Source organism: Phalacrocorax aristotelis, chromosome W, assembly GCF_949628215.1.
Source record: "Phalacrocorax aristotelis chromosome W, bGulAri2.1, whole genome shotgun sequence".
NCBI classification, from domain to species: Eukaryota; Metazoa; Chordata; class Aves; order Suliformes; family Phalacrocoracidae; genus Phalacrocorax; species Phalacrocorax aristotelis.
In genome coordinates this window covers 29,905,788-29,921,306 of record NC_134310.1, presented here as the reverse complement: position 1 = coordinate 29,921,306, position 15,519 = coordinate 29,905,788, and the positions used below count along the sequence as shown (strand labels likewise).

Genomic DNA, 15,519 nt, shown 5'->3' with positions numbered 1-15,519 from the left:
CCTTCGCAGCAAAATCACTGCACGCAAGCACTGGATTCCAACTCACCAGCACCTGAGGCCGGAGGCGTAAAGAGCAGGAAACCAAAACCTCCTCCCCTTCAGGACTTTGATCTCTAAGGACCAGTGTGCACCCAGGTAGAGTTTTTACATGAGGAAACAACAGCACGGGGTCTGGGCGAGACTTTGGCTTAAGACAAGAGCTCCCAAGATCAAGAAATGCTACCAGACCCCAATACGGCCTCATGTAACTATTTTCTAAACCTCAGTTTAAGCCACTTGTTTATATAAAGAACGCCAACAGACCGGCAAGGATGAATCACCCAACAGCAAGCCAAAAACAAAAATATTATGGAGGAAACAAGTTCAAGTTCACATTAGGCTGCTCTGACCATGCAGCTGAAGCACCTTTTCCAATATGCAGAAGGCGCTCAGCGGGGCTGCCGCGATGCACACCGAAACAGCTCCTCACCAGACCCAAGCGGCAGCGGTGAATGATTCAACTAAAAAGAAACTCCCAGAGCAACGAAGAAATGTGGCAACTCCCATTCACGGCATCCTCAGGCAAGCAAAGGCTTTACGCTCTGAAGGACCAGCCGAGGACCTCCCAGACAAAATACGGAGAGAAGCCAGGGGGAGCAAATGCCAGCGCTGGAGGAAAACACGTCAGCCTTCCCACCCTCCAAACCCTTGAGCCCCCAAACTGTAGGGCACACAAACAATCCTCCGATCATCGCCACCAACGGCAAGCGTTTACTACACAAACACCTCAGAATTGTTACTTGTTTTTTTCTTTAGACCTTTTACATCCATTTTCAGCGTTCCTGGAAAACACAAGGAGACAAACTGCCTACAGGCTGCGCAGTCTGAGGCCAGGCTGGAGCCCCGCTGCGGCCCAGAATGGCTGCAGGTACATTTTGGGGAGGCGGCGCTCACCGGCTCGCTGTCGGATCACACACGGGCATCGCAAAGCTCCGCTCCAGACCAGAGGCGACGCTTCCATCTCCTTCCTCTGCCCCCCAGGACAGCACGTGGAAGTCGAGCACTGACAGGCTGCCGAGATACACAAAGGGCTGTAACCCGAGGGGACGGCAAGCTCTCCTGTGCTGCTGAACTATCAGAGACAGGATTTTGGTATCTGGGCAGAGGGAATAGTCTGCGTTCGTGTACGAAGGCAGCACAAGTTCTCACACAAGCACCCACTCTACCTTCTCTGCCCAGCGACCACAGATTTAATCAAGAATCTCTTACCAAAGCATGCAGCAAACTCCTCATGTTCTCTCTGGTTTCACTCCTCCGTTTGGCATGGCTGTAACAGCACAGAGTTTTACGGGACTTGCCACTCCTACCACCACGCTAGGCAAGTATGGAAAAGGTAGGTACTTTCCTATACAGTCACCTGGAAAGATGTAATCACCCAAGCTGCTTCCACACCTTCTGAATAGCATGTTTCAGCTTTCCAGGCAGATTGTTAATATTTAACAGTTTGGCATCTGGGACAGCAAGGAATCAGTAAAGTGGAAAATATTGCTGAAGCAAGGGATGGAAGAGCTCCAGGATGCTCCCGGATGACTCCAGACTGATGCCCCTGCCTCCAGTGAAGTGCCTGCTGCTCTACCAGATCCAGGCTCTAATTCTGGCTCCTGTGAAAAAATCATCAGCTTTTCTAGGGATGTGCAATGACTAGTAGTTCAGAGAGCCCTGGGTTTTATCAATGGATTTCCACATTAGTGCTTATTGCACTCCAATATGTGAGAGCACTAGGAGCAAACCCTGTAGAGAAAGCTCAAAGAAGTCAAGAGCTGAGGGCTCAGAAAGGCCCATCTGGCTGCGGTCTTCAGCCGAATGAGCCACGGGAGCTGGAGGATGACTAGAGACTGAAGCACCTCTTCAAGAGACAGCAGAGCACAACGCTAGTTATTTCACACTAACAGGCACTGTCACACTGGACACCTGGCAAGCACTGTCTGTCTGTCACCCCTCTGAGGTGCCACCTCAGTCAGATCAGTTTCAGATTGGAAAACAAAGCTCTAACAAAGGTCTCATTCAACGTTGCTCAGTTTCAGACCAGACAGGGTGACACATCACTGCCTCGGGTTATCTGTGGGAATCTCCACAAAGCCCCATGCAGTAACGCTCAGACAACCACCAAAAAAGACAGAAAAGCACCCATAAAAATGCTCTGTTCCTCGTGGGAACATACATGGCACTACCTGCCATTGCATGGTACAGCACCCGAGTAACAGACCTGGCTTGGCTGTGTTAGATTCAGAGATGGACGCTGTATTGTTTCCATACGTGAAGCAGAACAACACTCGCGTGCACGTTGTAATAGGTGCAGCCTCACAACAGTTGCCTACAATCGCCCCGCTCCGGGCTGGCACCTCCTCTCCAAAAGCACGAGAGTGGCACAAGAATTATTTCTTGTTGTGGAAATCATTTGAGGTCATTTATGCCTGGTTCGTCTCAGAGCGCTCCTGCTCTTTTATCACCTAGCCCCGACCCAAAGAAGCAACTCCTTTTCACAAAGAATCTCCAAAAATCTGCTCTTCCAGGCTGGCTGAGATCAATTTCTGTGATGCAGCAGGGGAAGGAAGCTGATCGACCACTTCGATACCAGAAAACACATAAGTTAAAGAAATAATTAAGCCCTTTTCCCATTAAACCCATCAGCCAAACTAGACCAGACCTGCCAGCTGAGACCTAGGGAGAGGACCCCTCTCCCTCTTCCCATTGCAGCCTGTTAAATGGTTTGCACAAGTTGATGAGATCACATTTCTGTCTCATCCCTCCCACAATTAATTCTGCAAGAGGCAAAGATCAATACTATTACAATTCATTTACTTATCTGGTCTTATCCAGTTAGAAGACTTTGGTCTACGGCTCCTGGTGACTGACCAGATCCGCTGCAGGTCACTAACATGAGGCACCCCCGGCAGCTTCGCTCAGGGGGTTGCATTTGGGCTACGACACCACTGGCTCACCTCAAATGGCACAAGCCCCCCAGCGTATGTAAATCCAAACCTGCAGAAATCAGAGCCCCAAGGAGGTTCAAAACCTCTCTTTAGGCACACCAAGAAAAAAGCACAATTGGGGGCGTTAACTCATTCCCCTCAAGAAGAAGGGAAATGCATCAATTTGCTGATGCACCATTTAATGAATCACGCAGGAAGAAGAGACAGATTACGAAAAAGTTTCTGTTTATACAGGTGTCTTGACATTCAGCAGTTACTGAAAATAAAACACATTCAGAAGCGCACAGCAGCTTCATGGGACCTACTGCGGTATTTCTCGGTGTGTCGAAGCACGATGCCAGCAAGAAGTACAGCCGTGCTGCCCCGGTTTATCCCAGTGTCTCCCTTGCGCTGTGTTTGGCGACTCAGGGCTACACTGTACGGCATGCTTAGAATTAATAGTGAAACATCTAGAAAGGTCAGCCTTCACCTGAGCACAGAAGAGGGGAAAACAATGAACTCGGCTCCATCTGACACAACACCACAACAGTGCCCCTGCGCTTATCTATCGCACCGAGTCACGGACCTGCAGCAGACAACTGTGATGTTCAGATTAGCGAGTTCCCACACTCAGAGGAAACTTGGCCCTGCTGGTAAGCTTCCTTGTGACCGGAAAAAAATACTCCTTTTAGTGAAACCAGTTTGACTTACAGATACCATAGCTGAAGATTCTGAAGAGAGACCATGATTTTGCACACCTTAAAGGTTCCTTTGAGACCCTCCAAGCACCCCTGAGGCTTGAAGGTCCAATCTGTCAGCAACTGATGGGCCCCCAACCAACCTGCTAATGAAGCCTCATTAGAAGACCTTAAGCATACTAAAAAAAAGAAAATAATCCATTGCTAATTTGTAATATAAGCTCCCTGTAGCATCGTCTAACCAAAAAAGCTATTTGGCACGTGGCTTGAAGCACGTGCCCGTCCCAGAGCACTGCCACAGTCCCGCTCCTTCTCTTCTTGCTGATGGGAGAGTTGTGCTCCAGCGACGGCTCAGGGCACGAGCCAGGGGCTGGAGGGAAAGCGGTGCTCTGTAACCCTGCACTGCCCCGCCTCGGCTACTCCCCGCAGGGTGCTGAAGCAAGGCGGGCTGTGCCCTTTGCCTACCTGAGGCAGGACGCTGGACTGCACCCAGCACCCGCGAGCTCCCCGGACACCCGAGACAGGGGAGCTCGGACTAGGGAGCTCATTCAGTTTGGCTGTTGCCTCGATAGGTCAAAGCAGGGTAACATTAGGCACTTCTACTCACTACGTATCTTCAGATGCTGGCGGAAACTCTAATACAAAGAGCACGCACAGCCAGACGCTAATAACACCTGTATTGACTCCTAGAAAGGATATAGCTAGTTTCTTGTTTATTCCAAGTCAGCTCTGTCATATATCAGTGGCTTTCCACTCTTTACTGACCAATCTTACCATGACACATTGCCAAAAGCCAGTGCAACATTTCAAAAACACCATGGAAAGAGCTCCTTCCCGCCCAGAGAGATCCCTGAGGCGAGGATGCCTCTTGGTCCCTGGAGAGGCCGAACGAACCAGGGTGACTAGTCTTTCCTCCCACACTTCGGCTCTGCAAAAAATGAACCGGCTCCAACCTCAGTTTGCTAGGCACTGAGCTGATGTAATCCCAAATAATCACTGTTCAGGAATCCACCGCTTGTAATCGGTGAGAAAACACACTCAACACATGCGAGCGAAGGAGGCAAACGATTTAACTGTCTGAGCATGTTGAAATTCACACTTACCTATACCCTCCTGCAAACACGATCGTCCCATGCACTTTCAGTGTTTATGTTAAACATCACTTTAAAAGACAGAGCAATTTTACCACAGATAAGCTCCTACCAAGCCAACTGATAGCTTCTGAATTGCTGTTTTCAGAAAATCTGCCCCAGTTGCACACGGTTCCTATCAGGTGCGAGACAAATTTAAGATATTGCCCGTCTCTTCCTTTCCCCTCAATAAGGCAATGCTGAAAAATAAAACCCGTCACCATAAAGCACCATTCTCCCCCAAAGCCATCAGTAGCTATGTACTTACCTGAGGAAAATCACCATTTTTTGGTAAGATGTCAGTGGGGTCCACAGATGCATAGTTTGTATCCAAGAAATGTGGTCTGCTGATGGAATTCATATAAAAATCGTGATGGGAATTAAAATATTGCCTGTAAGGAAATGGGAGAAGCAGTTACTTCCTGTCAGTCCCGAGTATTTCTCAGGTTGCTTCAGACGCCATCATCAGCGGAGAAGTTGCAACTATGGGATGACACATAAAGGAGATTGATATTTAAAAAGAGCTGCGTTCATCCAGAAGAGATATCTAGGCAAAATAATACATCCACAGTTACTTCCTACTTCCCAGACTCAGCAGTGTAACAGTCTGGAAAGCTGTACTAAGAATTCAATTCTCAGCAATTTGTGTGAACTGGGAAGGATTTAATAGATAAAGAGGTTCTGCAGGAATAAATAATATTTCAGCCCTGACAACAAAGGGAAAATTAAGCCTCTGAGACGTCCCAGCGCCGAGCGCGTGACGGGTGTGATGGAACCTGACAATCACATTACCTAAGGACAAGCATCAAGTTTCAGGGAAATATCACACCCAAGCGCTAGTTTCATAAAACCGAAACAGCCCTGCAAATTAGCACGGACAGGGAAGGAAAACACCTGCTTTGCACACCCTGGACAGGGAGGTTTACCCGTCACAGATCTTAACGGAAAGAGAGATAAAAATGGAAGCGTGAGGGACATGCAACCCTAGACAGAACTACTAGCCCGGAGAGGTGAATTATGGAGTCATACCTAGTTACAAAGCAAGGCCTCTGCTGAGCTAACAAGTGAAAAAAGCACATGCCAGCGCTTCCTCCTGCCTCCCTTCCCCCAGCACCGGCTTCCTCCGAGCAGAGAGGAGGTGAGGATTGCAAAAGAGCAGTCAATTCCCTTCCTCCTTCCCAGGAGCAGCCTCTGGCCTGTATTACACGACCATCTTCTGGTTTTGCTATTACACACGCAAGCCCTTTCCCTCTCCTGCAGGAGCAAGGAATGTGCTTCGTAATCCTTCCCGTAAGGGCTGTGCGCTCAGGCTGCTTGGGCAATCGCCACCCAATGTTTGCACGCTGGAACCACTAAAATGTTTCACCCGATCTGACTGGTTTCCTCTTGTGGCAAGTTGTACGTTCTTCGTAATGCCAAGGTTACAGAACCCACAGCAACAAACTTTAACAAGGCACCGGGGCGGAGGGGGAGGGTGGGAGGGGGGGGGAGAGAAACAGAATTTAAAAAGAAATACTACCCAGGAGCAGAGCTGGGGAATGACTGCGCTGCCAAAGTATTATTAAGCAATTAAAACGCCATGTGTGGCTAGCAGCTCGTTAATACACCACGCTTAACATTTACATATGTATTTATGTGCAAACACAGCCATCTCACTCTGCTAAATACATTTTTCCTGCTCTTTTTTCATCATTAAAGATAATACTCTCAGAAAGGAACAGCTCCCTCCCCCACTTTTCCCCCTCTTTCCAGCGCTGCCACTGATTTACCTACTGCAGCGACACGCCGCGACGGCGACCTAACGCCCTGCGAGCGCGGGTTCCGCACACCTGCACGTGACAGCTCTGACAATCCAGCACTGACTCCCAGCTCCTCCTAACCTATTTGGGCAAATACAAACCTGTGATAATTAATTTAGCCTTAAACGGAATTCCAATTAAAGTTTACAATTTATTGAATAGAGGCAAGCAAGCAGTGCTGGATGCACGGGGGATCCTTCCGCCCGACGGGCATCCCGTCATACAAAACTACAGGGTTTATATTCAGTTACTTAATAACAATTAGTAAAAAACACGCCTAAGTTTACACTCACTGGTCAGTGATAAGCATCCCACTTGCCGTTGGTCAGCCGTAGTTCAATTAGCCACGCTTGCCATGTAAGTTAGCCCGCATGCTCTTTACGGGTGTGGGGGGGGCAAGTCTTTTTGGTCCTGAATTGGGTCGGTGGTCGCACTCTCCCCCTGCCGGAATTACCCTTCCCCCAGTTTCCATGCTTCAGCGCCTTCTGAGCCAAGAAGTCCCCTGTTATCACTACTGGCTGATTTGTGGCCTTCCCTTATCTTGGCACTCTCCTTTGCAGCAGGATGTTTCCACTGTTAGTCCTTGAAGTTCTACTGAATTGTATCCTTTTAGGAGGCTTCTTGTCAACGCAGCATTCATTGCTAACGCCCTCTTGTCTGGCCTAAGCATTATTTATTATCCTGTTAAAATTCTCAGGTGTTAGTTTCTACTCCTAACTAAAATTCTTTCTTAACAATTAACTTAACAAACCGCCAATCAATATTCCGACCATTCAGACATTAACAAGTCAATTGACCGGCCCTCGGTTACACAAGCACCAACAGACCGGTCAAATGCTAGAGGGTCACACTCACCGTGTGGCCCCAGCATTGTTCCATATTGACACGAATCAGACGAACACATTTTACAAACCTGTGCATGAATTCTGGGAATTAATGTATTTACACACAGGGAAAGGCTTGTTTAAATTGCTTTCAAGCTGAAACCGCTGTGGTCTCACCATCTCTCTTGCAGGAGGACAGAGCTTGGCCAGCACTAACGAACTAACCAGGGAAGGGGAAAACTATTTTTACCGGAAAAGTGAACACCGCCTCCTATTTCACCAGCACCTCGTGGTTCTGGATAGGAGTCAGTTAAGGTAACGGGAAGGAGACCAAGACAGCCCCAACCTCCCTGGCCCACACTGCTGTGGAATGACCAGCTTTGGTACGTTACTTTGCTTCCCTCAACCTTGGTTTTCAAATCTGTGAATGCGAGATTCACTTTCTTCTTCCAGCCTGAAATAAGAGCCGTTAGCAACTCAGCGCCCTGCTTTGAGACCCTCTTAGGAAAGCCACCAAGACCGCAACGTTTGCCAAAGTCCTTTTAGTACCTTTGGTGCTGTGTTTTACCTTTTTCTCAGTAAGAACTTATTCACCCTCATTTGAAGAGCTGGCATAAAGCCACTGACAAGTTAGCTTGAATTAAACTGCAAAAAAAAAGTGTTAACTGGAAGAATCAAGTACGTGAACCTTGCTGTACTGCCAAAGCAAAGATGTGAAAACAGCCTCATAGCAAGGTCGTCCTGTACATACGTGCTCGCCCTCTCCAGGACTTAGTTACTGCTAAACTGCTCCATGGAAGCTACTCTGGGTCAAGAGCTTCCCCTCAGAGGTCAAGGGTGTTCACTGGATAACTAAAAATTGTTTTAGAAAGGGTTTAATCAGACTGGATTTACAGAAGACTGCTCATTTGCACTCTTACCCTCAGATTACCCTCAGATCTGACTTGGAGCTGCAGCGCTAAAGGAGGGACCGGGTGTCGTGGATAATAGAAAACACCAACAGCATTCATCACCTCCAGCCCTGCACGTCCATGTCCCGTCATGGAGACACTCGACCCACCCCCGAGAGCCAGGCCCTGGCTAACCTGGCCCATCCCAGAGCCAAAACTCTGACTGAACTCGGAAGACAGCTGGGGACACGCACAACTGAGGTCCACCCGACGGCTCTGTGGGAGTGCTACACCGGTCCCTTCAGGCCACTGCCACTTCAACCACTGAGGTCGGCTCTTGAAGCAATCAAGGCCCTACATCAATTACTAACCTCATAATGATGAGGTACGTGCACTAATTATTTAGTCAGTGAAACTTATCTCTTCAGTGCCAAGATCAGAGTTTAATGAGTTAACGCTAGGGAGTTGGGAGTCATCTTACTTTACTTCTTTCGGCTGCAGAAAACCAAGTGCTGATGATCTTGATGAATAAAACCAGACCTTTTAAGCCAAATGACTAAACACACTGAGTTGTTAAGTTCATAGAGAAGTTTTTCTGGACTAAAGTGAAGTTTAGTCCAGAGAAGGGCAGTGGTCTTCAGACAGAAGAGGCTGCACTGGCTCCAGCCAGCCCCTCCGAAGAGGAACGCCCCGCTGCGACTCGGCCAGCATCAACTCCACTTTGCTTAGCGGAAAGGTGGTCGCCCCAATGAAACTGCCTGGAGAAAAGGGAAGGAATGCTGGTCTCCCACTTCTCTTTCAACTCTGTCTCACAAAAGAGAAAGAGGGAATTTGGCTGAAGAGCTCAGTTTGAAGAAATGAGCATTTCTTCGTGTGAAGAGGAGGTTAGGCGTGCTGACCCAGTACATGCCCGTCAACAGGCACCAGTTAAGAAAGGTAAGTGTCTGCTCCCAGCCCCACCAGCAAAACCAGCCAATAAAGCCAAGCCCAAGAATTCAGCTGATATGAAAACAAATATCTAGGAATCTAGAGGGATATCTTCCTGTAGGAAAACACAAAAGAAAGTACATGAAGGTGTGCAACATCCAGAACCCAACAAGCACCAATGCTCTTACTGCAGAGATGGCTCCTGCCCTTCTTTAGGGACTAAAGCAGCTGGGCCACAGAAATTCTTTCACCCCTGAGTCCTGGGACGTTACGAGCTGGGTGGGGAACATCTTTGAATTATATCAAGCTCAGACAATTGCTTTAAAGAGCAAGGCTGCTTTTTTTCGCTGCCACCCACTCTAAACATAGCAGCAGTGGAACAGTTTGGTACAAACCTGAGCTGACATCTGACTCACCCGAATCATTTGATGTCAGTCCAGCCAGTGGGTCTCAGGGCAGGGCTATTTCACAGACTCCAACAGAATGTTGTTGGGTGGGGTTTTTTTGTTGGGTTGCTTTGGTTTGGTCTGGTTTGGTGTGAGGGTTTGGGGTTTTTTGTTGTTGGTTGGTTGGTTTGGGTTTTTTTTTGTTGTTGTTGTTTTTAGTTAAAAAACTAAAAGATTTTTATAGTTTCCTTCAGTTTTCCTGAAGCTCAGGGCTTTCAACAGCAGGATGCAGAGGAACATGCTGTGGACAGGCTTTTACAGGAATTCACACCTCAGCAGTGAGCAAAGCAATGCACATCCCTCCCAGGAGATGGGTCTCCATACTTTGGCAGCTTAAGCTTGCTATAACAACACTTGTTTAGACTACTGTGATGTTGTGCCTGCTTCATACCAGCTGCTCATCAATGCATCTGATGCATCTGAAGCCCTTCTGGGGCCATGCTGCAATTTCACTGAAGACCTCCCACACGTACTTTGGCCAGGCTTTATGCTCTGATGTTACAGCCCTCCGTTCGGGGACGCAAACTCCACATCTCAGGCCAGCGGAAGATCAGAGACGAGCTGGCAAGGTCACAGGCTGCCTCGGCATCAGCCTGGCGTTCTTCCCCACCACTAGGCCAATTTATGTTTTTCAAAGCCAACTTTACCATTATAGTAAGCAATACTCCACACGCAGGTGGCAAAGTAGAAAAGGGCATGAAAACAGCAGGAAAAAAAAGGGTGTTGTGTGTTTTGGAAACTTGGGAAGAAAGCTTTGCTCCAGGTTTTGAGGAATACTTTTTTACAGATGTGTGACACCGCTTCCAGCAGCACAACTGGACTGACCCCGCTTTCCCTGCGGCGAGGAATGCATTGAGCCTACGGCTGCAAAGGAGCCCAGCTCTTCAGGGGTAATTGCCTTAGAAACGAACTGAGCAGCAGCTCTTCCCTACGGGGGACCTGAGCCTCATTTGCTCTTTCAGCAAGGTTTAATACACTGTTTACATTTTCCAGGTCAAGAAAATCCGAAACAAAGAGGCAAGCTTTGGTATCTTTTAAAGAAATTCTCTAGCATGAAAGCTAACTACTGAAAAGAAACAGGAAAAACCTGCTTCAGGACAAAGCTGTTGCTATGAGAATAAGCCATGTCCAAACACAGCCACTTGCAAATGAGATTTTTTCTGCAAGGATTTTGAAGAGAAACTCGTACTAACTCTAATTCCATCTGCATTTTTCTGTTTTACAACATGGGCTATAATTACAACTCCCTTTACAATCCCATTTTTCAACGTTTCCATCCCTTTCAGGATTCCTACCTGTAATGCCCTAACCCTAAGCCCACCTTAAAAAGAGATTCAGCTGCAGTTTTCAAACACAAAAGGACAGACTTCTTTCTTTTTTTGTGAAATACAGACATGGAAAATTTCACCTGAAAGGTAATTTTTACAATTACCAGGATAGAAAAAACAGGAAGCTAAAGGTGCGGCCTTGCCCAAGTAATTCTCTAGCAAGTAATTGCTACAACGAGCCTCATTTCCAAAAGTAACTACAGCAAAGTCAACAAGTTTCCATTTGTGTTAAATGCAGGCATGTCTTTGCAGGATCAAGGCTACAACATTTCCAGCAGAGCTGACGCAAGCAGCAGCGCAGCACTGAACAGGAAGAATGCGAGGGGCAAAACCAGAACAAATGGTCAAAAAAAAAAAAGAGCCAACACAATAGATAAACACAATCTAATCTTGTGGTTTGATACAGCGAAACAGAAATTCTGTTATAGCTCTCTGAGGATTCACAAAGTGTAATTTACAGGAATCATGCTCAAAACGTACACCCTCTTCCAATCAGAGACAGGCTAGCTAAGAGCAAAGATACTGAACTTATCTGATAACTCCTTTCAAATTCTCACTTTGGGGAGCCAGTAGCAAGGCAGAGCTCCATTCCACACCTGTGGGACGGCTTCTCAGTAACCTTACGTCAAGAACTGCCCTATTCCATCCACCCTGTCATCGCTGGCTAGCTCGCTCTGCGGGCTGAGGTGGACCAGGCACGCAGGAAGCAAGCGGAACCAATACGGAGACAAAACACGTCTCACCCCTCTGGAGAGAAGGGCTGATTCTCCCTGCTGCCGGCCAGGCTGGAACTCTGACTCCCGAGGATAGATCTCTGCTTTTCCACAAAGGTGCTAAAATCCCTTTAGGAAGAAGGTTCAACTAAATCCTCGAGCACCTGGAACGCAGTTATTGCTCACAATATCAAGTTCTGTTTCTTTTATTTTTCCTTCCTCCCGCCTCTGACCTAAACAAAAACACATCCTGTATATCTGTGCCACTCCCTGCATTCACAAAAAGACCAAAGCAGCCGTCCATCAGCCTTCAAACCTCCTTCCCAACAATCAGCATCTCCGAGTCCCAACAGAGTTCCAATCCAAGTCACTCGGTGGTGGCACAAGGCCACTTCATGTCATCCCAAACATCTCCTGTCAAGTCCTACCGTCTGATCCAGGATGGAGGTTCACCATAAAGGGGGAGAAAGGAAGAACAGTGTTCATTGTTATGCAGAGATAATCTAAATCTAGAAACGTTTTTGCACTGAATCCGGAGAGCACAGCTCATGTCCTTCCCATCAGCAGGGCCGTTGTCACTACACAAAGGCTACCAAACCCCATCGCAGCTCTGCTTTACACCACTGAACTGTGCTGTACACTAGGCAGCTTTACTTAGAAGTCAGTCACGACGTCTCACACGAGCCCGTACTCACCACCTCACACCTTGTGGGATGAGGTAATCAGTGAAGAACATCAGTTACACCCAGAGGAAAAAGTCATGACTCCTGATGAACTCTGGGTTGCACAGTTAGGGGCTGTGCACGTTTTTTTCGGTATCAGCATGAGATGGTAGTATTTAGTCAGCTTCCAGTCACCTACACGGCTAGAGATTTTAACTTCACCCGTAAGTCTGCCACCTGGTGCGGTAATACCTTCGCCCTTGTCTGCACCATCTGTATGAAGCTAGAGATTGCACGATGTATTCGCTCAGTTGATTGTGCTAATGGGGAGTTTTTAGGAACTCCATTAGTGTAACACATCCAGGCTAAACCAAGGCTCCCTTAAAGCAGCCTCCAGGTTTACCAGAAATCACAGGTTTTATCATCTTTTTTTTTTTTTTTTCAAAGAAAAAAAAAAAAAAAGCTGTTTGCTGCTTTTTCCAAGATGTAGCAGTTTATGAAATGCCACAAGATCAGTGTGTGATGCAATGGTTTCCCCATCACTTAGTGAAATAAAGTAAACAAGGAAAACAGTAAAGAAAGCTGAATCACGGGGTGTGCAAGAGCAGAGGGGAATTATACAAAGGCAAACAGCACTCACTGGTTTTCACTTGGGAAGGATGAGGTTGGGAAAGAGGCAGGGTAGCAGCTACTCCATGAGTCGGCAGCCAGCAAGGAATTCTGAAAGGAGAAACCAGAACAGTTAGAGCAGCAGAGGACCGGCACGATTACCTGCAGCTGCAGGTCTGAGGCCAGGCTCGTGACTTCTCTCCCTCTGTGCCTTCCATCAGCAGAGGTGACTCTTCATCTTTCACAGCAGGAGAAATCGAGTGCTACACTCCAGTTCCAGCTTTTGAACCTACTTCCCCGTTACCGTCCCCAGAAGAACAGCAGGGCCAGCCCCCTTTCCTAGCCCTTTAACCTCAGCCTCTGCAGAAAGCGAGCGCCAACCCATTTACTTGAAATTGGCTTGCACAGCACACCTGAAAACATCGTTTTCTTTTTGTCTTCCCACCTCCCTGAAGTCTCCGACATTAATGGGAAGCTTTTAGCTCAGCATGCACCCATACAATCACGGAAAGAATACAGTATCTTGCTACTCAGCTATAGATCAGTCTTTCATCTGTCCTTTTTTGTGTCCAAAGCAAGGATACCTCAATGCTTGAAGCAACATGCACTTGGTGAAATGGGCCTCTTTTTTTAACCTCTATATTGCTATATGTGACAAAACTCAAAAAACAGTCAGAAGCAGAAAACTGCAGGAACATGTAAGCTATTTTGGGACAGAGGTTTGCTTTTTGCCCTGTTGAGAACAAATGCATCAGGGACCCGGTCTTGTTTTAGCAGGCATATCTGGACAAACACAACCCTATTCATCTCTGCCACTCTCAGAAAAGGCACGGCTGGACCCAGCAATAGATTTAGCAGGTCTCAAAGACACGAGCTGGGGTAGAAACAAAGTTTGCAATTCTGCATAAACTCTTCAGTCATTTCCCGAGGAGCCTGGCACCTACCAGCTTTTAGAAAGGCATTGTTTTAATTACAGCCTTGTTTTCCTCCTCCCGCTTCAAAGGCAGTGGAGAGCACCACCTCAACCCTCCAGCACTCCCAATCAATACTTCGTGCCCCTGGACAGCTGCCTAGAAAGTCTGGTAAATGCCTCCTGTAAAGGACTCCCAGGATTTGAAAGGCTGGACTGCCCTGCTGGGACCCCTTCTGGTGACACCCTCCCAACAGCCTCTCCCCACCCCTCCCCAGAAGCTGCTGGGGCCCTCACCTCCATGGCTGGCACGGCGAGCTGGGAGCGGAGGCCGGGGATGCTGTAGAGTGTATTGCCTGACTGCTGGTGCTCGTGCTGCGGGTAGTTCCTCCCCCCGTCCATGGCAGGGCGTGCTGAGGGCATCAGCCTGCGTCCTGCCGCATGAAGTCCTCCGGGCACGTGGGGCAGGCTATGGAGTGGTGGAAGGTTCTTTATCTGTGCTCTTCACCCTGCACCATGTCCTAGGGTGGAAAAGAAATGCGCACTTAAATTGCATGAAAGGGAGAAGGAAAAAAAACACTTCTGAGACCAAACATAGCTAAGAGATCAGGAAGCAGACGTCAGCTGTGAAATGCCTGCTGCCTCTTTATAAATGAGAGGTTTTAACTGGGAAACAGAGTTCTCAAATATCACCACACCTGGAATTCACCCAGACCTGTGAACTTACATTAAACACACCTCTCCTGCCTTACTGCAAACACTGTGGGAGTCTGGCAGATCCTCGCAATCATCTGAGATTTCTGCAGTACACACGCAGCTGCTTTTTAGCTTGGGGAATTTTCTTGTCTACTATACAAAAAGATTCTGCACTTCTGTGCAAACTCATGAGGACCAATTCCCCAAAATACCTTGTTTTCATGAAAATATGCTACATAGGCGGAACATCGTTCCACAGAGTACTGACGGCCACACTGAGCAACGAGTGAATCACCTTGCAGGGTGAGCGCACGCTCACATCTCCCAGCTCGCTGTACTTGGATGTCTCCCTAATTTCACAGCAGATGTTCAGTGTGCACTAATACTTTTTGCCGCTGCTATGCACAAAGATCAAACTGGATAGTATACTTTTAGGATTAATACTATTAATTTAACAAATGTAAGACTTTATCAGCTGTCTCGCTTTCTCCCTGTTGCTAGCAAGATGAGATTTCAGCATCACACTTGCTAAAGCAAGAGTATTGTTCTGGCAGGGATCAACCCATGACAAGACATCGCCCCCAGTGCAACTTCTCAGTCAAAACCTCCAAAGTAACTTCTGATCCGTCCACCAAAATTCTCCATAATCCCACAGAACGTCACTTCCCAATTGGATTTAATGGATGAAAAAAAGGGAGATGGTAAAAGCAACTGATACCACCAGAGGAGCAAGAGAAAAGCATCCCTGATGTCTTTATTTCCATTGCATCTTTCTTTGCCCCTCTCCCACCTCCCCGACTCTGTCCACCACCAGAAGCCTGCAGCATGACAGCCAAGTAAAGGAAACTGGCTGACACATCCTCATCGAGCAAGGTAGCCAGGCAGAAAAACTAAGTGGCACAAACTGAAACCGCATTTTAAAATATGCCGGCTTTG

The 15,519-nt window shown here is 47.6% G+C and overlaps 1 protein-coding gene across 3 annotated transcripts in view; it reads right to left on the bottom strand.

The window, feature by feature from the left end:
• SBNO2 (strawberry notch homolog 2) overlaps window positions 1–15,519 on the bottom strand; it is a 67,868-nt gene that overhangs the window by 39,079 nt on the left and 13,270 nt on the right. For 2 of the 3 annotated variants that reach the window (XM_075077277.1, XM_075077276.1), the window contains exons 2-4: window positions 14,185–14,408; window positions 13,009–13,088; window positions 5,048–5,171 (exon numbers count right to left, since the gene is read on the bottom strand). In XM_075077277.1, the coding sequence (XP_074933378.1) occupies window positions 5,048–5,171; window positions 13,009–13,088; window positions 14,185–14,310 (330 nt within the window). In that variant the 5' untranslated portion in view covers window positions 14,311–14,408. Of the gene's footprint in view, window positions 1–1,248; window positions 1,427–5,047; window positions 5,172–13,008; window positions 13,089–14,184; window positions 14,409–15,519 lie in introns of those variants that run through there. The other variant, XM_075077279.1, reaches the window with a different exon arrangement.